This window comes from Chironomus tepperi, unplaced genomic scaffold (assembly GCF_022539635.2).
Source record: "Chironomus tepperi strain 1889 unplaced genomic scaffold, CSIRO-AGI_Ctep_v1 contig_161, whole genome shotgun sequence".
NCBI classification, from domain to species: domain Eukaryota; kingdom Metazoa; phylum Arthropoda; class Insecta; order Diptera; family Chironomidae; genus Chironomus; species Chironomus tepperi.
The window spans coordinates 1705365-1727947 of record NW_027226283.1 but is presented as its reverse complement, the minus strand read 5'-3'; the positions used below and the strand labels follow the sequence as shown (position 1 = coordinate 1727947).

Below are 22583 nucleotides of genomic sequence, written 5' to 3'. Positions count from 1 at the left end.
GACTTTAATTCCATGTGAAATTATCAATTTAAACTTGCTTCATGTTTCAAAGGTATCATGAAATGTCATTAAAAATGTTCACTCATGAGGAAAAAGAACTTTATGGTCACTTTTAAAAGGAAAAATAAAGACTTATTTTCATTCCAATTTGCATTATATTTTCTTCAGGAGCATAAAATTAATATTTCTTCTTACGTTAACAAAATGTAATTCTTTTATAATGTAGGTATATTGAAATATATGCAAAATTAATTTACTAAAGAGACTTCATTTTCAGGCTGACCATCTTTATGGTTTCTTAACAGACTATCTATCACTTTAAATATAATTCAGGACATTTGTCTATCTGTCATTCCGTTTTTAAAAATCCAATTCTCTTTGAGTTCCGTTCCATTTTATAAATCCCGTGGTAGTGAATTTGTTTAATACACTAAAGCTGCACACTTAGTTATTTTTGTTTAAATTCTTAAATTCATAATTGATGGAAGAAAAATATCACCAAATAAACCTGAATAGCCAATACATTTCCATTTTCCCATCATACTTGTTCAGGTGATATACGAGTTTATTCTATAAATTTCTTTTTTGACTTCATCTTTTAAGTTAATGTCATGAAACATGCATTTAGAGTCGTCTGAGAAAGTCTCTTTTTTCAGACCTGAGGCATAACAAGGATAATTGTTGACAAATCATAATACTATGGCAGAGTCGAGCGAGAACGAGAAAGATTTTTAAGTTGTTATTCCTGATTACATCTCTGTGGCAATTCCTAAGAATTTCTCCATAATTTCAATTTCTCTAGACTATTGACATGAATCATAATGGGAAATCATACAACTATAGTAAAAATAAATCTGCAGCCTCAATGGAAAAGGTTTGGAAAAGTGAAAGTAACAAGATATACAGTTAGACGGAAAAAATACGGAAGCTAATAATTCAAACAGAACATATTCATCGACGGAAAGAACAATAAGTGAACATATTGACTTTGAGTATGTGCTGAATAAGTAGGAATGAAAAATGCATTTAAAGTGTCATTTTTCAATATTTTTATCAACAATTAAATGAGTAGTTGTTTAATTAATATTACTAGTACTTGCTGACTTTAGAGAAAAATCAGTTTGATATAAGCAATTGCATCTATAAGTCATAATTATTATGATTTTCTTTTTGATCATATTTAATTTATTTTCTCTAGCGTTTACAAATAATGGATTGCCACCTCCATGCTCAAGCGAAATTTACTGCTATGGACAATTAATTGATACTGTTATGAAGATGAGAATTTTTCATGACAGTAAAACATTTGTGGATCTAAAATTGAAAAACCCTCCTAATCAAACAATCACATCATTTCATGAGTTTATGGAAAAATCGAATAATATACCAACGGTAGATGAAGTGAAAGTGTGGCTAGATAACCATTTCGATCCTGCTGGAAGTGAATTAATTGAATATATTCCTGAAGATTTTAAAGAGCAACCAACTTTTCTTGAACGAGTTGTGGATAAAAAGTTTAAAAAATTTGCTTCTGATTTAAATCACATATGGATTAATCTATGTCGCAAAATCAACGATGAAGTTAAGGTAATTTTGCATATAGCATGGATAGTGAAAGTTATAAAATCTGAATAGCTTAATGGGTTCTATACTCCATTCATGTACATACATATGAAAGTGCTTTCTGTTCATTTCTAAAACAGTATATTTGAGTTAACTTTTACAGGAGCATCCAGAGTTATCGTCAATTATTTATGTGCCAGGTCGTTTTGTAATAGCTGGAGGTCGCTTCAAGGAATTTTATTACTGGGATTCTTACTGGATTATTAGAGGACTTTTAGTTTGCGAAATGTATCAAACTGCTCAAAGCATGATTCAAAACTTCCTTAAAATCGTTGAACAATATGGCTTCATTCCAAATGGTGGCAGAATTTATTATCTTGCCAGATCCCATCCTCCATTACTAGCAGGTATTTTTCCACCTTGAACATCCTTTTTCATTTATTTTGCCATTTAATTGATATTTATTGATGTGCTTATTACTATTGTATAGGAATGATGAAATCGTATATCGATCACACTCATGATTATGAATTTGCTATTAGTTCTGTTAATTTATTAGAGAAGGAGTTTAATTATTTCATAACAAAGAAAACTGTAACTGTTAAGGGACATCAATTAGCTCGTTATATTGATGCATCATCAGGTCCACGGCCAGAATCCTATAGGGAAGATTTATCTATAGGAAATGAATTCGATACGGAAGAGAAACGAGAAAATTTCTATTCAGAAATAAAAGCGGCAGGTGAATCCGGTATGGATTTTTCATCCAGATGGTTTATTAATGAAAATGGTGAAAATACTGGAACTCTAAAGGATATAAAAACACGCTATATCATTCCTGTTGAACTTAATGCTATCTTGTATTGGAACGCAAAAATTATATCAGAAATTCATGGATACGCGAAAAATATGGTGAAACAAAGAGAATATGAAATGAAAGCAAATGAAATTTTAAATGCTGTCAATGAGGTATTATGGAATGAAGAACTAGGAATTTGGACGGATTATGATATAATTAATAACAAGTCTCGACCGTACTTTAGTCCAACGAATTTCGCACCATTATGGACAAAATGTTTTAATGCAACAAAAAGTCATGTTATTGCTGATAAAATTCTAGCGTATATAAAAAATTTACGGCTTGATGATTATCCAGGTAATATTACCATTCATAATTTATGCTTTAATGCGTTTATCTCGATTTTTAATTGTCATTTTAGGTGGTATACCCAATTCTTTATATTCTACAGGGGAACAATGGGATTGGCGTAAGCTTTAATATATAATACAAAATTTAAATGCTGATTAATGCTCAACACTTTTAGCAAATTCATGGGCTCCAATGCAACACATGATAATATTAGGGTTGGATAATTTAGAGGATTCACGAACATCATCTTTGGCATTGACATGGGCTGAAAGATGGATTCAGTCTAATTTCATTGCTTTTGAGAGTACTGGGGAAATGTATGAAAAATATATTGCTACAGAACTAGGCGGTTTTGGAGGAGGTAAAATATAGATTCAAAATATGACTTTATGTTTACACAAATTTAATTTATTTAGGTGGAGAGTATGAAGTGCAAACAGGTTTTGGATGGTCAAATGGTGTAATTTTGGATTTACTTGACAAATATGGACAAAATGTCAAATCTCCAGGTTGGGAAATGAATTTAGTTCACTAAAATCATTAATTCCAATCATTTTTATTCATAAAACTCGAAAAATTAAGTGAAACCTTTTTTACCAATCATTATTATTATTTTCTATAGGATCTTATGCTACACAAATTTTAATCGACTTCAAACTTTATTTTGTTATATTAGTAATTAAGCAGATTGTATAAATAAATTGTATTAGTTGGGATTGCTCTGAAGGAAGACCTAAGATATTATACGAACATATTCATTAATGTAAGAGCTGCTGTGGTAAAAATTGTAATTAAATTAAATTAAACTATCAAAAAAGGGATATGAACAGAAATTTTAGAAAACTTTAAATGTGTAGATTTTGTTATTTGATCACAACTTGAGAGCCCTTATCAAAAAGTAGCTGATTGCCTAGATGAAATAAATTTCTAGAACTTACACACTCAATAAGCTTTTCAAATGTATTTTTATCAAATTTGTAAACACCCGTAATGTATGGTTGATTGTTCATGACATTCAAAGATATAATTTCACTCATTCATATCAATTCTGTAAATTGTTGGCATCGTTAAAATTTTCTCCCCTTTTACTAATAATTTTATAGGGAATTTTTCACGATAAATTCAGTTTGTAGTGTCATTAAATATCAATTTTGAAGATTTTATCAATGCGTGTACGTAACTTAAACGTGTTCTGGGGGGTCTTTTTGAACGTTATTCTGTATTTATGTATTTTATGATTTAATAATTTTTATAGGACTTTTAGTAAAATGACACATACCAAATTGACGAGATCAGCGATAAACACCCAAAATAGCACTATGCCGACACTCGCGGACTATAAGTCACTGCTGTTCTAGGGGGTCTTTGATTTTAATCAAATTGAATTGATTGGCTTCTTAATCAAATCAATTAAGTTCGCTTTTAATGTAATGGACTAAAAACAATTTTTTAATCATATTTTCCAGCAGAAATTTTCTAAACACAATTTTCGTATAGTGAATGCCTTATTCAAATTGAAATACCCATCGTCATTGGATACTTATACATGTATACATGTATATGAAAAGTTCTTTAGAATGAAAAAGAATAAAATGACAAAATGTTTTTCCTACATTTAAATTCACATCAAAATATGTACACAAAACGATTTAAAATATATTCTGCCGCTTTCTTGAATGAAAGGTTATTGAAATGTGCAAGATTATGTTTGAAGTATTGCTGTTTATTATCAAACCATCGATTGAATGTTGGGTTAACAAATTCAAACTTTGCTATTGAAATGAATACGATTGATTGGCACGTTTCAATGTGAAAGTATGTGCTACAGATAAACCGATGATTGAGGTAAATCAAATAAATATAATGTAAACGAAAAATTTTGTCGGGTTTGTTACTCACGCATAACTGTAAAGGCATTATGTATTCAAACCATAATAATTATTACAATAAATATGAATATCATGTATTTAAATTCTTACACTTCTCCCTCATTACATGTTCTGATTCTAGTGCATTAAGTCGAGTGAACAAGATAAGATGACAAGGAATAAATTTTGTCAAGTTCTTTTACTTTTATCATTGATAAAAATTGCTCAGTTGGGTACACCTAAGTATGTTAATTAGATATTTAGTTAAATTAAAATTTCAAATTCATGCATGTGATAATGTTTAGGTATGTCTATCCGCCAACTTCACCAACTCGTCATCAACTTATTTCCGGTAAATTTATAAATTATTAATGAATGAATGCATTATTATTAATATTTCCGTTATTTATTAGGTATTGGTGTTCCTTTAAATTTACAGCATGAAAGTATTACTTATGGTTGGACTATGAAGTATGTAAATTATTTTTAGAAAGCGAGATGTCGTTTACTTATGACGTATCTTATTTTGAGGTCAAATTCCCGTCTTTAGAAAAATTTGACTAACTTACACAAAATTAGTTTCCGTTAGAGTGGAAATAGGCAATAATTGATAGCAGTCATAAGTTAATGACGCATAATAACAACAGTAAATATATTTAAATCCTCAAAATCTTTATTATTTTCCTTCCGAAAAAAAAACTAGAGCACAATATTTCTTGGTGAGTTGTTTAAACCTAATTGAATGTATAATTGCTACATTTTTTACGTGCTATAATATTAATCAATCTGTTCATAAACTTTTATAACATGCTTTATTTTTAGCCTGAAACGATAAATCAATTACATTTCCAATTCTTTCCTGATATTTGGGTGGCTAACTACACAAAAGACTTTCTTTTCAATACAGTTTGGCAAAGATTTCCAAATGGTAGAAAAAGGTATGCCTTAATTAATTATTTGATAATCTTCTTAGGTATCGAATACAGCATGATTATTTATTTTGAAGGCGAGAGGTTTTATACGATCCATTAACTCAACAACATTATGAAAAATATGATGGTATATTTAAGGAAATATCCAACATGCCTTTACATGACATCGACATTTCTGAGGACGATGAATTTGATGATCAATTCGAGGAGGATATAATCGACAAGAAAATAATGATGTTAACTAACAATTACGTATCCAAAAATGATCCATCAACGAATGAAGATATGGAGTTAGGACCAGACTTATCAACATCTAGATGGTCTATATATGACGCATTCTCAGCAACATTAGAAAAGTGAGAAAAGTTTGATGAAACATTCATCCATGTCTTTACAAACACAAAATTTTCATTTATTTTATTTTATGCAGAAACGGTTTTAATGGCCGTATGTGTTTATTACGTGCTATTTGCGAAGCAACATGGGTTCAATTTAGCAGAAACAACCTTATGGGAGAGCTTTTTCACACATTTTTCACGTAATTTCCAACAATTTTTCTTCTCGTATTTTTATTATCCTTTTTCCGATTAAAGTAATGCTTTGCTTCCAATTTCAGTCCTTCAACAACATCTGAACCAACAAATAGACCATCTGACTACGATTATATCAAAGCTGAAACAATAGGACGAGACAAAAAAGATGATGAGACATGTAAAAATGTTTTTTATCAATGTAAGCAATCAATTTTGGATATATTTACACAAAATTTTGATGAATTACTTCACTTTTTAAATTAAATCCGACTGATATGCTATTTAATAAATTATTTATAAAAAATCGTGTCAAATTATTTAATTTTCTGCTATACATGTAAGTCACAATTTGGGACATTAAGTTCCTTTCGGCATTTGTCTTGTATTATTTGTATAAGGGATCATTCACTAATAAAATTCGTTTTTTAAGAGGGAGGAATGCGACGCCCATGAACCTTTAATGTTACAGATTATCAAAAGACGTTTTATTTCAGTGGTCACAAAAATAAAAGAATGCTCATAACACTTTTGGAAGAATCGTGATAATTTATTGGGTTATTTATTTTAATTTTAAAACTTTTTTCTAGTATCGGTTTTTTCAAATAGATTACTTTTATAATTGAAAGAAAATTATGATGAAATTAATAAATTATTATGCATCTCATATACATTTTTTTTTTTGTGATAAAGTGAACTAATATTTTAAAACTTTAATAAATGATAATATTAAGAATAAATTATTGTGTAGTGAATGAATTTTTTAATAGTTACTTCATTTTCAACACGCAATTACGTCAATGTTCACAGAATCAAATTTGGTTTCCATTTTCTAAAGGAATCAAGTAGATATTATAGTTTTCGCCATAATTTGGATAAGTGAAATGCACTTTAAATTAGATGTTTCATAATAAGCCAATGAATCAAATCAAATGAGAAAAGAGCTCATAGTTATTAAACACATTTTTAATATGAAATGAATCTAATGAACAGCATTGATTGACATTTTGTATGATTTACTAAAACATGACAAAAATAATTTTTTTGTGAACTCCATTATGAATTAAAATGGATCATCCGATCTGGGAAAATCCTCTGTTGTGAAATCAACAGAAAATTTTAAGCTCAACAGTTGTCTTTCTTGAAAATATTCCTGAAAACGTTGGGATGAAGAACAATGATTTCTTGAATATTTTTTTAAATATCGATATTTCTATGTTTAAAATATAATGTAAGAACATGCTTTAATAAGTCCAGTGATGACAAAACGTAATGCGCGAATCAATTAATTATTAATTCAAAATTCTTTCTTCAACACAAAAATGCTATAACAAAATAACGTGCTTTATAGTTTATCTCGACATTTTATCAATGATGTGATTAATTCTTGTTTCCGAAAATCCAGGCATCAGTTTATGAATGATTTCTTTAATAAATAAATCCGTTACACCAGGACAACTACGCTCTGCAAGTTCAAATGACGATTTCAAATCAATAACATCGGTGGAATTTCTGTTGCTATTATTATTGTTGTTGTTATTACTATGATGATATTGATTGCGATTACTTGTTATCTAAAAAATGCGTTCGTATCAGAATTATTAGGGAATATTTTTTTATCAATGAATAAATTTTTGTTTGTTTTATAGTACGATATAATAATAAATTATGATGAAATAAGAAATAATTTATTTACCTCTGATAGAAGTGGTAGAATTAAATTGTTAAGGCAAGCGCTGTTTACTTTATTATTGTTATAAAGATTGCCTGATTTGGCACCATTATGCTCACGATGCTCTTTTTGTTCTTGAAATTTAAATGAATTTCGTTTTTCAACCGCACTTTGTGGTGATTTTGGCGATGGAATTTCGGAGCTTGGAATGTTTATAGCAGTACGTCCATTTCTTGCATCCTCTTTAGTTTCATGATCGATCGTCTTTTGATTAAATGAACATATTTAGTATGAATCATAATAAATATTAATGTTTTATTATTCTTACCTCTTTTAATGGCCTATCGAAATCTTTTTCAGGACTTTTTACAACCAATTCTTCGTTTTTGGTGCTTTCAATCGATGACTCAATCACATAACGATCGTCTTTCTTCTCTTTTAAGTGCACAATAGATTTTTGTGATATCTGTGTCTCAGGATTTTCGCGAGTCGGTGAACTGTTTGGTGAAAATCCTTGTCCCTGTTGTGAGCTCTGTGATGAACTTGTAATACTCAAATGATTCAAATTTACATCTCGCGAAGGACTACCACAATTGTTGGGCGAACTACTATTGAAAGAAGTATCTTCAAGAGTAAAAATAGACGGTTTATTATGTGCATTTGCATTCATTCCTTTAACCGTCATAATCCATGGCTCGTCCAAGTCGCTGTCTGGTTTTGATTCCTCCCTAGTAAAATAAAAAAATTAGATTAATCATATTAAATCAATACATCAGGAAATATAATAAATGACTTACGAATCTGAATTTTCAGATTCCGTTTCGCTTTCTTCGCCTTTCTGGTTCTTCCATTTCTTAAAGCGATCAATTAAATCAATTACATATGCATTTTTCTTTGCCTTCTTTATAAACGGATATTTTAAAAGTTCTTTTGCTGTCGGTCTCTGGAAGATTTGTAAAATTGAGAATTAAAAAACAATTAAGATTTAAAAATATATGAATACTTACATTTTCTGGGTCTTTATTCAGGCACGCTTCAACAAAATCTTTAAACGGTTTCGAATAACTTCCAGTCAGTTGTGGCGGATTATTTTTTGGAATCAGAAAAAGTACACGCATTGGATGCAATTCTGAGTTTGGAGGCTCTCCTTTTGCAAGTTCAATAGCAGTGATGCCTAGTGACCAAATATCAGCTTTTGAATCGTACATAGATTGTTTTATCACTTCAGGTGCCATCCTACAATCGAAATATACAAATTAATGATTGAATTATAACTTTATTGTTAGGTATTACCAAAATGGAGTTCCTACAAATGTGTTTCTTTTGGACGTCGTGTTTGTAAGTTGGCCTGCTACACCAAAATCAGCCTAACGAAAAATAAATTGATAATAAATGAACTTTTAAAAATAGAAATGAATTTATGACTAACCAATTTTACATCTCCCATTTCACTTAATAATACGTTTGCGGCCTTAATGTCACGATGAAGCTTTCTCTCAGAGTGTAAATAATCTAGTCCTTTCAGTACTTCTCTTAGAATTATAGCAATATGCATTTCCTCGAATAATCCTGCTTTCATAAGATCCAATGCAGATCCACCTCCTAAATATTCCATAATAATCCATAACTTTGTACCTTTTAGAAAGGATCCAAAATATTTTGTGACGTATGGTGAATCACATTGTGATAAGACCATGATTTCCTGCTGGATATCTTCAATTTCATCTTCAGCCTCTTCTAAATCAATAATCTTTATGGCAACTATTTGTTGTGATCGATTGTCAACACCTTTAAATACTTCGCCAAATGAGCCTTTTCCTATTCGTTCCTGCTTTGTAAATATTAACTCTGGATCCACTTTCTGATTATCAAACGAATGTATTATTTTTCCAAACGAATGAATGAATTAAAAGAAATAAAAGTATTATGTTAGCAAATGAAATTTTAAACTTAAATGAGCTCTAATTTCCTACAAAAGTATTAGAAGGTCATTACATAAATAATAAGAAGTAACGAGAAATATTACAAATCTTTCATTCATTAAATTTGTTTCAGTGTTAAACTATTTGATTTAATTTATGCAAAAAGGAGTATTCTTAATGTCTTTTACTTTCTATAAATATGTGTGTATAATAGACTGAAGAAACGAGATGTAACAGTAAATAGAAATATTTCTTTCGTAAAGAATTACTTGTCTCATATACATTGTTGTAAATAATTAATGTATTTGTGGCCTTTGAATACTTTATATATATAGATTATTGATTTTATTCCTCTAATTGCTACTTGACGAATGTATTTATAAAGAAAGAAATTCACGATTTACCTGATTAAATCTGTTAGCCATTTCGTTTGGTTGAAAATAAAATGAAAATACAAAAAACCTCAATGAAAACTACAGTAACACTTGAAATTTATCCTTTGATATTTGATTTAAATTATGAGCACCAATTGATTATTTAATACAGTTTATAATTTTATGTAAACATTATGAAAACTTTTATGTTGCATTATTTGTTCTCAAGCAACTTTTTCAAATTTTCTTTTTCATTTTTTGCAGCACAATTTCTTTAAAACTCCAATTTATTCCAATAGACAAATAACTTCCTTAAAACGAATATTGGCAATAGGAGAAGAAGACTTTATGTTCTGTTATTTCATATTTATGCTACCAATATATTTATTAAAGTCCAATTAATAATAACTTTTCTTTTTCACTAAATTTTCTCAAATTTTTCTCCTATTTTTTGATCACTTTTAAAATTTTGAATGACGTTACATTAAATTTATTATAAAAAATGTTCAAAAAAAACCTTTAACGGTCGAAAAAAATTCAAACTCACTAGCTAATTGTTGAAAAAATATTTTATATGCACGTACTTATATGTTTCAAATATTTATTATATTGCAATACAAATTAGGGTAAAAAATCTATCTCTTTGTACATACTTTACTTATAAAACTTTAAAATGTTTAAATTGCGTACCTAAGTAAAGAAACTTTTTGATAGATCAATGATTGGACTAAATTTCAAATTTCGAAAATACGTTACATTTTGCTTTTGTTTTCAACCTATAAAATTATGACTTGTTTAATGTGATTCTGAATTTTATTAGTATATTTAATAAAGTATAAATTCATATAAGTGGTCCAAAAATAGATTTAAAATTGTGTAAAAGATTGTACAACGCATATTGCGAGTGAAATAAAAGCGTGTAGTAAGATTAGTCGACTGAAAAAATCAGGATTAAATTTGAGAAAGAAAAAAAGAGATATTAAAAATATTATATTCTATTTATTAGCTGTTTAAGTAAGAATAACCAGAATGGAAGCGAAGAATTGTATTCATTTAAAAGATGGAATAGGCATTGATCGGAATTTCCTTAAAATGCAAAAATTAATGAAAAGAGTTGAGAACAAATTTGAATGTTTGGGTAAGATTTTTTTAAAAGTCCATTAAATCTATCAAGTTCTATTTCCAAAATCTTGAGTTATGTGAGTGTTATGGAGGAAAAAAAAATTATGCTATTTTTGACTGTTTTCAATAATAAAATTATTGATTAAAGTTGAATACTTGAAGAAAAAAATAGTAGAACTTGTTAAAATTGGATAATTAAATTTACTATGCAAAGTTAAATATTCTCTAATCTTTTGAAATTTAGATTGTAAAGATAATAAAGACAATTGGATGTGTCTTAAATGTGGAAGTATTTATTGTTCGAGATATATTAATGAGCATGCTAAATTGCATTCTGAGAATACAGGGCACTTAGTTGCAATAAGTATAAATACAACTTCCGCTTACTGTTATGATTGCAATGATTTTGTCGAGGACGAAGATGAGCTTCATCAAATTAGGACTGAAATTCATTCTTATAATAATGATAATGGTACAAGCGATTCTGAAACATCGTTAAATCTTGAAGAAGCTTCAAGTAAATCGCTGTCTAATCAACAACAAGATACCACCAGCAGTACAAGTTCTTATGATAGTGGACTCGATTCTTTATCATCGTCGGGAATTAATTTGAGACCAAGAAAGCGTACAAAATCTGATGATGAGCTTGATACGCAGAAAAATGTTAGGAAGAGAGCTTCAATGAGTAAAAAGAAGGGTGTCGGTCTTAAAAATTTGGGAAATACTTGCTTTATGAATAGCGTGCTTCAATCGCTTCATAATATTCAACAGTTTACCGACTACTTTAGTAGTCTGCCGAAAATCGAGCAACCTAAATCCAGATTATATACGAGAAGTATTAAAGAAAATCTGGATGAAATATTTTTAGTTGAAGAGTTAAGAAAGGTAAGATCTACATAGATTAAGCTTAAGACTAATGATAATAGCCATCAAATTTTTAGGTTTTGATTGATCTTAATAGCGGAATAGATAATAACAAAGCATCAATATCGCCTGAAGGTCTTTTCTTAGTAATATGGAAAGTTGTACCACAATTTAAAGGATATCATCAGAACGATTCCCATGAATTTCTTCGATATATGCTTGATAGATTGCATACAGAGTTACAAACAATTCCAAATTCAATACCTACATCTCCATCAAATAGTAAAATGAAAAACTTTGTCTGTCCATCACCATCTAAAAAAGGCTCATCGTTTGTGACAAATATTTTTGGTGGAACATTGCTGAGTGAAGTTAAGTGCTTGATGTGTGGACAAGAGAGCAGAAAACATGATCCGTTTCTTGACCTTTCACTAGACATTCCTGAAAAGTACTACAAGGATTTAGAAGATTCTGATAAGCCACCTGTTTGTCATATCTCAGACTGTCTTTCTAGCTTTGTTGCTATTGAAGAGCTTACTGAAACAGAACTGTATTACTGCAGCAATTGTAAAAAGAAGCAACGATCAACAAAACGATTTTGGATAAGACGTCTACCAAACGTCTTGTGTCTCCACATTAAAAGATTTCGTTGGAATAGTTATTACAGGTATATCTTGTTAATTATACTAATTATTATTTCATCCTTTAACCTCGAATTAACATTTGTAGAACAAAAATCGATCTCCGTATTAAATTTCCGATTCAAGCTTTAGATTTGTCGAAATTTGTATTGAACAGTGGACCTGAAACTCGCCGATCGAATTCTAACAGTATTTATGATTTAGCTGCAGTTATTGTGCATCACGGTTCAGGAACATCGAATGGTCATTACACATCATATGGATTAAACAGCGGCGTTTGGATGCATTTCAATGATTCGTCGGTTAAGGAAGTAACTGAACAAGTTGTCGCCGAATGTAAACCATACATTTTATTTTACACTAAGCGTGACGGAGATATTCAAAACAAGATTTGTGACTAAAAGATTGGAGATTATATTTTTAGAGACTGAATCAATCCTTAATTTTCTTCCTTTTCAATAAATTTCATTTGCTTCTCCTTCCTACTTTTTCTTTTTTCAGAAAATACATTTTTCTTAGAATTTTGTATACCTCCTGGTTTTTTCCCTCTAATAGCTTAGATAAAATAGATTTATTTAAATTAAAAATTAAAATAAACAGTAAACGTAAACATGTCCTTTTTTTAATTTTTAATCCAAACTAATAATTTATTGTTAGATGGCAAATCATGAATTTTGAGAAGATCCATTGAATTCTTTTCAGCTAATAATTTTAAATCACAAATGTCTCTTATACCCCAACTTGGATCTTTACTCCTGAGACTTTTGTCAAATAAAACATTACTTTCGGGCGTTAAAACATTATTCATGCTATATGGTCCGTAAGTAAATAATAATCCCTTTGACTTTAACAGCTTAGAGCTATTCTTAAACAATCCTTCAGTACACTCAAACGGTGTTATGTGAATCATATTTATATTCAACATGTATTCAAAAATGTTTGTGCTCGACTTCAGAAGTTGCCCTTCATATGCTGAATCCCAGGATTCATGATCTTTTGAAATATCGATTAAAATTGGTTCTTTGACATTTCTGCAGTCTTTAGTGTATGCTTTGATACTTTTAAATAAATTGACATCACATTCTGATGGCTGGAAACTTGTCATTGGAAAATATGATGATAGAAATGAAGAATGAAGTCCACATCCTAAAATTTATTTTTGTAAAAAACTTATCTCTTTTCGTTTATTATAAATTTTGTCATTACCAGAAGATATCTCTAACAATCTACTTTCTTTATTAACATCAACGTACTGCTGCAAAATTTCTAAAATTGGCTGCTTATTTCTTTCACCAGCTGGATTCTTTAACATTTTTATAAAATTCCGACTAAATTGTATGATCTGTGTCAAATAACTTATCTTTTTCGACATTCTCCAAAATGTATTGTTCTTTTTGACTTTTTTACATTTAGGGTTCAATTCTGTATAAAAAACGAACTTTAAAATTATTTTATCCGTTACTAAAAATATAAATTAGGTAAAAGATAAGAGATGGAAAAATAAATTACTTCACTGTTGCTGCTTCGATATGCTTGAAAACAACAATATTACCTCCTTGATTTAATTTTTGGTATGAAGATTGCTTAAAAATCCATCACATGAATGAGTCATTAATCTGGTTAAATCCAAAATTTGTTTAAAATCAAATTTAATTCACATATTAAAGGCTGGGAATGAATTAAACCAAAACCATGCAAAAAAGTTTTTCCTTGGCAGTTTCATTAAGTTAATTATGAATCCGAATGTTGGTTGAGCAAAAAGTTTTGGTGCGGAAAATTCTTATTGCAACTTAACATTCGTTCTTGTCACGTTTTATAATAAAGAAGTAAAAGAGGGTTGGATATTATAACAGAATGAAGAAAAAAAAAGGATGAAGGTATGTATATGTGAGAGAATTTTGTTGACTCTCAATAAACATCATAATATTTGTCTTCTTATTTGTATGAATGACATGTTAGATTTGCATACCTTATACTTTTTTCATTATTCTCGATGACTCATGTCAAACTTAGGAATGTGCTGGAAGTACAATGAATGAATTGTGTAAATAATTTTTTTGTTAAAAATACAAGAAGAGAATTCAAAAAGCTTAAAATTTTTGATAAAGAATCTATCGATATATACTTTATTCAAAAGACTTTTTGTACAATTACCGGGTAATATTGCTTAAAACTGCTCAGATGTTCAATTGAAATTTATTAAAAAATGAGGTATTTTATTGAAATATCCTTAAATTCTATGACAATAGGAGAACATGTTTTACGCAAATTCTTTACCTTAAATTCGACGACATGTGTGAAGATTAAAATATTATATGTCATACATTTAATGTGCCTAAGGTAGTGATGAGGAAGAAAAGTTGGGAAAACATTTTTATACGGGATTTTCTCATTTTTCCCCCAAAGCACATTGAAATTCCTTTCATGCTGAGTACGAGCAGTCGGAGTTCAAATAAGAATTATGATTTTTTCACACATATGTTGACACTAAAAGGTTTTTACACATTTCTATAACATAAAACATAATAATTTTGACGCTTACAGATAACACATTTATTTACACTGTTGACAGTTTTTTGATATGATAATTTGATTTAGGGAATTATTCGCAATAACTTTTGGAAGTAACTTCTCATGCCAGCATGAAAAATATTGTAATTTTTGAAATAAATTTTTTGACTGAAATGTAAATTTTAGTAGTCGATGAACCAACTGAGATGAATTGTGAATAGCTACTCATTCTATGTCAACGTCCAAAAAAATAAAAGAAAAATTTATTTGTTACTTTATTCTAGGAATCGTGCAGATATGTACTGGAATGCATTAGTCTAGACTAGTTATAGATATATATATATATATATACGGATACCAGATGTTTAAACTCATAATGATCAGAAGGATTTGAAAACTTTGATTCAAAATTGCATTCATGACAAAATTATAAATCAGGGAAGCTGAAAGCCTCAAAAGTTGAACAATTCTCTTAAATAACAAAAAAATCAAGATCACCAAGAAGGTCTCCGTTGTTGTACGAACACTGATTTTTATTGCTTTTTTGAAAACAATTCTCCCCTAACAAAACGAAGTAAACAGAAACATTCACAGATTGAAATCAACGATATGAATTTTCCAATTTAAATTTATCTTTCATAGTCACTGAAAATGTCCATTCTCCCCGTTGTAAATTGTTATATTTCACTACCTCAATAATTTGATTTTGTTGTGCAATTTAGCAGAGATATTCCTATATGAAAAATTCCTATGGCTAATTATTAGTATCTTCATTTGAAATGACAGGACGACATTTATTGAATTATGATTACAATCAATAATTACTTATTAATATTGTTCCGACACTTTCAAAAATTACAGAACAGTAAATTCGAATGAGTAGATCGTCAATAATGTCTGTGTACTTAAATATTTGTTTTTTTCTTTACATCCATATGCAAGCAATATATAATAAAAAGAAGAAATCATCAATAAAAATCAGTATTTTTTTTTTGCAAAATAAGTAAAGAAAGGACAAACAAACGAAAACATAAAAGTGACGCCAAGATTTTTTTCTGTTCTCCTTGTTTTCAAAAAATGAACAAGTGGTTACGGTAGCAATTCTCCCCTATTTGTTTTGAGCATGTTTTACTGTTGAACCACATTATTTTTATTGCATAACATAAAAAGAATCTATTATCCCATCCATAGCATTGTGGCATGGAGCAAAAAAAGGGATGATCTTACGTATTTGTTTCAATAATAACGTCCATTTGTCGTAGACCATTTGGATTATATTTGTAAAACAAATTATCATAAATGCTTCATTTGATGGAAAGGGATTTTCATATTTTAAAACCTTTATGTGTCTTGCTTTTTTAAGAATTCAATTCAAATCGTTTAACGTAGTCATGTCACGTAGATTTTAAGTGGTTTTCTTCATATGATTTTCTATTAAAAATGCAATAAAATATCTCTTCTGGTGATTCCATTTTGCCAATTGACTTCTTTGTACAATTACTCCTAATGATTCAACTTTTATTTTCATCCAATATCAATTTCCTTAAATTTAATTCTTATAAAATATAAAGAACAAACAATTGATGAAAAATAATCAAAATAGAATTGTTTCCGGATGTTTTAGTTATTTTGGCTGTATATTTTTGGAGTGGTAATTATTAAGTTTAGCGGTTCCACTTTAAAATGCATTTTAAAAGCACGGAATCGGACGAGTTCTCCCGGGGTCTTTTTCAAAAAAACTTTTAAAATAATTTACAATCTAAATGGTTTTTTCAAGCGAAGCAAGAAATAATATTGAGGATTAGAACAGCATCTGAGAATATGATCAGTAGTTTCAGGAACATCTTAGCCATTGAAAAATAATTTCACCATAATAAGATTTGAATTAATTTTTCGCCCAAAGGTCGTGAGTTTGAGACTCATCAGGAAAATCTTTTTCATTTTTAGTTTTTTGAATCATATGCTGTTGAAACGCGGCTCACAGCCTCCTTTTGCAAACTAAAGACACTAAACTGATAATATCGTCATCAAAGCAGTGATTTTGGTTTCACTATAAACTGGAGGTCTACTTAGTGTACGATTTTGAGGGTGAATTTTTGAGATCCAAACTGAAAGTAAAAAATAAAATAAATCATAAGCAATTAATATAAAATTGCACTTGAACTATTTATATTGCTTTTATGTATCAATGTGTATCACATGATGAGCAATTCCCATTACGCATTAAACAAACGATGTTTTAACCCGATTTACCTGCTTCTTTTTTGTCATTTCTCTTAAAATTGTGTATTCAACAATAAATTTTTGAACATTTAGATTTTTTCAATAGATCAGTGCAATTTTTATATTCACACCGTTTTTACGTGTGATACATTCACAAGTAAACACATTTAAATTTGTTCAGATTAGAAAACCAGTTTTTTGGATTTTCCAGGAAAACTTAAGATGATGACAAGTTGAGTTATTGCAATAAAGTTGTGCCTGGAATTTTACATCATAATCAAAAAATAGATTTGAAATTGGCTGAGGCACTGCTGAGAAAATCGAAAAATTCGTTTTCTATAAGCAAACAAACAAACAAACAAGTTAATCAGCAAGACATCGTAGAGACTTCTAGCTTTTTGAAATCGATCCGTATTTTGTTATAAAAGATTTGATTAGATTTTAAAAAAGCAACAAGGAGCTTGATCCCTCAAATATATGCCAAGCGTAGCTTGGTCTACCCGCTGGAGCTTGATTCCCCAAATATGTGCTAAGCGAAGCTTGGTCTACCAATTGGAGCTTGATCCCTCAAATATATGCCAAGCGAAGTTTGGCCTACCTATTGGAGCTTGATCCCTCAAATATATGCCAAGCGAAGCATAGCCTTCCCATTGGAGCTTGATCCCTCAAATATATGCCAAGCGAAGCTTGATCTACCCGCTGGAGCTTGATTCCCCAAATATGTGTCAAGCGAAGCTTGGCCTACCCACTGGAGCTTAATCCCACAAATATGTGTCAAGCGAAGCTTTGTCTGCCCGCTGGAGCTTGATTTCCCAAATATATGCCAAGCGAAGTTTGGCCTACCCATTGGAGCTTGATCCCTCAAATATATGCCAAGCGTAGCTTGGTCTACCCGCTGGAGCTTGATTCCCCAAATATATGCCAAGCGAAGCTTGGTCTACCAATTGGAGCTTGATCCCTCAAATATATGCCAAGCGAAGCATAGCCTTCCCATTGGAGCTTGATTCCCCAAATATGTGTCAAGCGAAGCTTGGCCTACCCACTGGAGCTTAATCCCACAAATATGTGTCAAGCGAAGCTTTGTCTACCCGCTGGAGCTTGATTTCCCAAATATATGCCAAGCGAAGTTTGGCCTACCCATTGGAGCTTGATCCCTCAAATATATGCCAAGCGAAGTTTGGCCTACCCATTGGAGCTTGATCCCTCAAATATATGCCAAGCGAAGCTTAGCTTACCCATTGGAGCTTGATCCCTTAAATATATGCCAAGCGAAGCTTAGCTTACCCATTGGAGCTTGATCCCTCAAATATATGCAAAGCGAAGCTTGGCCTAGCCATTGGAGCTTGATTCCCCAAATATGTGCCAAGCGAAGCTTGGCCTACCCATTGGAGCTTGATCCCTCAAATATATGCAAAGCGAAGCTTGGCCTACCCGCTGGGTATGCCGATTTCTTCCCGATACACTGGTTTCCTAAAATTAATTGAATTAAACGTATTACTCACATCTTAGCTTGCATAGGGTGGCCAGATGATTTTCGAAAGAAAAAAAAGTATTTTCTGTCCTGGACTTGAACCCAAACCTTCAAAACGAAAATGTTCATTTATCCAAAATTCCAATATTTGTAAGGAGTTTTCGACATCTTGAAAAATGGGTACATTTTGAGGTACAATTACAGCAGTGTCATGGCAAAAATACAGCATATGGTCACTCTTTGCTTGCCTCATTCATGAAGTCAAATATGATTCAAGACAATGTTGAACGACAATTGATCTAGCACGATAAAAACGATCTTGTTGCTTTGATGAAAATTTTTTGAATAATCTTGAATGAGGAAAAATAATTTCCAATGATTGCTTGATTATTTTTTTGTGTCCTTGAAATTTGTTTGAAATTTGAAATTCGCATGAATATTTGATCTGCACATCACTTGACTTGAGGGACTTGTAAACGAAGATTGTTGAATTATCTCCATCTAAGACTTATTCAATTTGAAAAAACCGAACTAAAAAAAAAATATTACTTGAATTAAATGTATTTAATTCAAATTATTTACATCTCAGGAATATCTTCAGGAAGTCAAACAGTAATAATGGTAATGTTGAACGACAATTGTCGAAGAAAACGGTCATGTTGCTTTGATGAAAAATTGTTGTATGATTTTGAATGAAGAAAAATAATTTCCAATGGTTACTTGATCTTTTTTTACACGCTTTTATTTTGACCTTAAAATGATTCTTTATTTCTCTTAAAAAGTTTTAACATTTGAACACTGATAGTCGAGTTTGCGAAATTTCTGATTTGTACCAAATACTTTAAAAACTCTGCACAATAGAAACTGCAGGCCTGCGCATCTGGGCGAACCCAAGTAAAAACCCAAGTAAAAACCCAAGTACTTGAGTTACCCCAAATCTTTACAAAATACCGAGATGTAAATTATTTGGGCACCCAAATAACTCAAAATTACATCAAATAGCTAAATTTCAGATTTTATTAATAACTAGCATAAATTAAAATTTTATTTTTCAAACTTCATCTAAAAATTGTGAGTATGTTTCCCTAAAGAAAATTCTTAAGTCAATAATTTTACTTTTTTTAAAGGAAAATTCCTTCGTAAAACGATTGAACAAAATTTGTATTATCTTGCAACCCATAATTTTTTCATGAGACTTTTTCACTTTAAGAAAAAGGTAAATCTTATTTTCGGTACATGCTTCTATTTCTTTATTCTGTACATTTTCCTTCCTTTCCTGTTACTGTATTGGATTTTCGCAGTCGAAAATAAGATTAAATGTGGCATTAGAGAGGCAAAAGTTTTCATTCAAAGAATTTTCTTGTTCTTTTTGCAATGACATCGTTATAGTGTTAAAACTAATCCCTCAAACTAAATTGACATTAAGCAGTGTTTTTGGAAACAGCAATTTCGTTCTTTCGTTTTTTTTTTCTTCCTTGTATACACTTGACGTGACTTTCAGCATGCTTTATTGATTTTTAGAAACATCATGAGATTTTTTTTTGCTTAATTCACATCACATGAAAATAGCAGATAAAATACTATATGTGATAGCATCAACGAATTTTAACAAATCGTTGATGTAAAATTAGTCACATCTATCAATTTGAATATTTAATGACTTAAAATGCTATATAGCGGAAGTATGCAAATTGTTCGGTTCAGGATTTGTAGCTGTTGATAGAAAGAAATGGAGAGTAATGGAACGTAAAAAGAATGTCTATGTTATGAATCAAATTGTCAAGTATTTTATGAAAACTGATTGAAAGCATTTCTCACTTTATAATCATATTTTGCACAGCATTATCTTAATGCAATCCGTATACCTTTTACATCTCTGACTATCTGAGAATAATGAATTTTTCCTATAATTTTATTGAAAATAACTAGTCGAATGAGTTCATGATTCATTCATTTGTAGATAAATATAAATTGAGATTAAAAAATTCACAACAGCAATATCATCGAAAAGTAAATCGATTTTAAGATTTTGATGTAGTGTGATTTCAAAAATGATGTAAAATTTCGATGATGATGTTAAGAATTATCAAATGTAAATATTTTACCTGTGATATCATTCATTGAAGAGCCTTCAGCGTGCTCAGAATGCGGAAATAATAAATGAAAATAATTTTAATCTTCGTGGTAGAGTACAGAGATTAAAATTTAATTCTGAAAAAAAACCGAACGAAGTCTATTACAATGCAAATTTCCCCCCTTCCTTTCTATTTATTCTTCCTTCCTTCTGTATACATTAGTAAATAGCAATATCCTCCCCAACGTATCACCAGTAAAAGTAAAAAATATGTACGATACAGAAAGAATACGAAAATTTGATAACGATACAATAGAATTCCATTTTTAATAGAAAGGAAATGACTAACAGCATTGATTCAAAATTGCTTTGGCATTTCTTTCATTCATTTCTCTTTCAATACAACAATCTGAACTCAATGAAAGTAAAAAAAATGTGATAGATTTATTTGCATATTTGTGATTCATCCGTTGAACAATCTCTGTTTTTTTTCTGAATCAATCAATGTTTTCGTAAAATCTGGTTGCTGTTAATTTGCTAAACAAGTCTCACATGTGTCGATTTCAATTGACTTTCCTTTATGTTCCAACACGCTTAATACAACAATGTGTGTTAATCGACACTTTGTCTAGTAGGATTCCAAAATTGAGATAAATAAAAATGATATCTGCCCAAATGGAATCCGTCTTTGCATTTACATTTGCTCGAGATTGAAGACGAATATTATATTTGAATTCAAATTAGCAATGCGCCCTAATATTTTTTTAATTACTACTTGTATACAATTGCTCCTACATTATGTCATTTTTGGCGGTGTGCACCTTTTCTCTTGTGCATAATCGAAATTTTTTGATCCAAAAAAGCAGCAGAGAAGAAACGTAATTATTTATTTAAACTACGTGAAAATGTACGAATTGCAAAAAAAGTTATAAAAGCAAATTTCATGGGCAATTTAGTTGGCGAGCAGTTCCCTTCTCATTCATATAACTGTGCTGAATATATATTTGGCATCGATACAGTGTGCAGGCAATAATTCTTTTAAAGTGCAGATAGACACAGAATGTTGAATAAAAATACAGTTAAAAAATCAATGAGTTTTCATAAACAATAAACTCATGGAGCAATTTTTGGATATTAAGAATCAAATGTGAATGTCAAAATTGTTTTAAAAAATTATGATCAATAATGTCTCTGACTTAATTCAGAGTCAGATTCTCTGGCTTAATTCAAAAATTTAGAAGTCGTTTAAAATGTCCATTGATTTTTGTTTATTTCATAGTAAATTTAAATGAAAGATTTCACCTAGTATTTTATCTTTTTTCATTTATATGTAACGACATGAACAGTAAAAGAATCGCAAGATAACTCGTGTTATTCAGAAGTTATTTAAATTTTATTCTCTAACAAAAAAAGTAAGGAAGAGAAATGCTGTACAAACTTCATTGGGAGAATAAAAGAATTTTTACGACATTCTTTTTCAAGATTTGATTTTCATTTCATGTGCATTCATGTCGGCGAGGGTGATATTAAAATATAGAATAGAAAGCAAAGAAGAAAAATTGAAAATTTACAATAAACTGGAAATGCGTAAAGAAATTTTTAAATCCCCAAATATCATGATTTCTTCTCTACATTAAGGGTTCTTGAAACGCGATCGAGAAATTCC

The 22583-nt window shown here is 30.0% G+C and overlaps 5 protein-coding genes across 5 annotated transcripts; 3 read left to right on the top strand and 2 right to left on the bottom strand.

Annotated features, from left to right (window-relative positions):
• The first annotated feature begins 811 nt into the window (after nucleotides 1-811).
• Nucleotides 812-3248, top strand: LOC139088143 (trehalase-like). Its single transcript, XM_070637212.1, has 7 exons — nucleotides 812-890; nucleotides 1199-1587; nucleotides 1727-1970; nucleotides 2054-2719; nucleotides 2784-2831; nucleotides 2889-3074; nucleotides 3130-3248. Exons 1-7 carry the CDS (start codon nucleotides 812-814, stop codon nucleotides 3246-3248), a joined length of 1731 nt encoding a protein of 576 aa, XP_070493313.1.
• A 559-nt stretch (nucleotides 3249-3807) lies between these two features.
• On the top strand, nucleotides 3808-6372 carry LOC139088244 (uncharacterized). The gene is made up of 10 exons (XM_070637365.1): nucleotides 3808-3885; nucleotides 3969-4558; nucleotides 4724-4824; nucleotides 4887-4933; nucleotides 4995-5052; nucleotides 5285-5300; nucleotides 5404-5519; nucleotides 5588-5869; nucleotides 5944-6051; nucleotides 6130-6372. The coding sequence occupies exons 2-10, from the start codon at nucleotides 4550-4552 to the stop codon at nucleotides 6308-6310; spliced, it is 918 nt and encodes a 305-aa protein (XP_070493466.1). The 5' UTR covers nucleotides 3808-3885; nucleotides 3969-4549; the 3' UTR covers nucleotides 6311-6372.
• Nucleotides 6373-7233: 861 nt separating this feature from the next.
• GckIII (Germinal centre kinase III) lies at nucleotides 7234-10464 on the bottom strand. The gene is made up of 8 exons (XM_070637364.1): nucleotides 10042-10464; nucleotides 9145-9576; nucleotides 9009-9082; nucleotides 8723-8951; nucleotides 8513-8658; nucleotides 8044-8443; nucleotides 7740-7979; nucleotides 7234-7617 (listed from the first exon to the last, which is right to left on the bottom strand). The coding sequence occupies exons 1-8, from the start codon at nucleotides 10060-10062 to the stop codon at nucleotides 7396-7398; spliced, it is 1764 nt and encodes a 587-aa protein (XP_070493465.1). The 5' UTR covers nucleotides 10063-10464; the 3' UTR covers nucleotides 7234-7395.
• A 448-nt stretch (nucleotides 10465-10912) lies between these two features.
• LOC139088103 (ubiquitin carboxyl-terminal hydrolase 3-like) lies at nucleotides 10913-13248 on the top strand. The gene is made up of 4 exons (XM_070637149.1): nucleotides 10913-11149; nucleotides 11378-12018; nucleotides 12075-12664; nucleotides 12727-13248. Exons 1-4 carry the CDS (start codon nucleotides 11041-11043, stop codon nucleotides 13037-13039), a joined length of 1653 nt encoding a protein of 550 aa, XP_070493250.1. The 5' UTR covers nucleotides 10913-11040; the 3' UTR covers nucleotides 13040-13248.
• A 4-nt stretch (nucleotides 13249-13252) lies between these two features.
• Nucleotides 13253-14023, bottom strand: LOC139088104 (UPF0585 protein CG18661). The gene is made up of 2 exons (XM_070637150.1): nucleotides 13845-14023; nucleotides 13253-13784 (listed from the first exon to the last, which is right to left on the bottom strand). The coding sequence occupies exons 1-2, from the start codon at nucleotides 14008-14010 to the stop codon at nucleotides 13261-13263; spliced, it is 690 nt and encodes a 229-aa protein (XP_070493251.1). The 5' UTR covers nucleotides 14011-14023; the 3' UTR covers nucleotides 13253-13260.
• Between the last annotated feature and the right edge of the window lie 8560 nt (nucleotides 14024-22583).

Bases quoted from the DNA above. Each gene is read 5' to 3' on its own strand.
- LOC139088143 (XM_070637212.1), top strand. From the start codon at position 812: ATGAATCATAATGGGAAATCATACAACTATAGTAAAAATAAATCTGCA. The intron at 2,720-2,783 runs GTAATATTACCA...TTGTCATTTTAG, and splicing joins ACGGCTTGATGATTATCCAG to GTGGTATACCCAATTCTTTA. The intron at 3,075-3,129 runs GTAAAATATAGA...TAATTTATTTAG, and splicing joins ACTAGGCGGTTTTGGAGGAG to GTGGAGAGTATGAAGTGCAA.
- LOC139088244 (XM_070637365.1), top strand. The intron at 4,934-4,994 runs GTAAATTTATAA...GTTATTTATTAG, and splicing joins TCGTCATCAACTTATTTCCG to GTATTGGTGTTCCTTTAAAT. The intron at 5,870-5,943 runs GTGAGAAAAGTT...TATTTTATGCAG, and splicing joins TTCTCAGCAACATTAGAAAA to AAACGGTTTTAATGGCCGTA.
- GckIII (XM_070637364.1), bottom strand. From the start codon at position 10,062: ATGGCTAACAGATTTAATCAG. The intron at 8,659-8,722 runs GTAAGTATTCAT...CAAATCTTCCAG, and splicing joins TGAATAAAGACCCAGAAAAT to AGACCGACAGCAAAAGAACT. The intron at 7,618-7,739 runs GTAAATAAATTA...CGCATTTTTTAG, and splicing joins TTCTACCACTTCTATCAGAG to ATAACAAGTAATCGCAATCA.
- LOC139088103 (XM_070637149.1), top strand. From the start codon at position 11,041: ATGGAAGCGAAGAATTGTATTCATTTAAAAGATGGAATAGGCATTGAT. The intron at 11,150-11,377 runs GTAAGATTTTTT...TTTGAAATTTAG, and splicing joins GAACAAATTTGAATGTTTGG to ATTGTAAAGATAATAAAGAC. The intron at 12,665-12,726 runs GTATATCTTGTT...TAACATTTGTAG, and splicing joins CGTTGGAATAGTTATTACAG to AACAAAAATCGATCTCCGTA.
- LOC139088104 (XM_070637150.1), bottom strand. From the start codon at position 14,010: ATGTCGAAAAAGATAAGTTATTTGACACAGATCATACAATTTAGTCGG. The intron at 13,785-13,844 runs GTAATGACAAAA...AATAAATTTTAG, and splicing joins ATTGTTAGAGATATCTTCTG to GATGTGGACTTCATTCTTCA.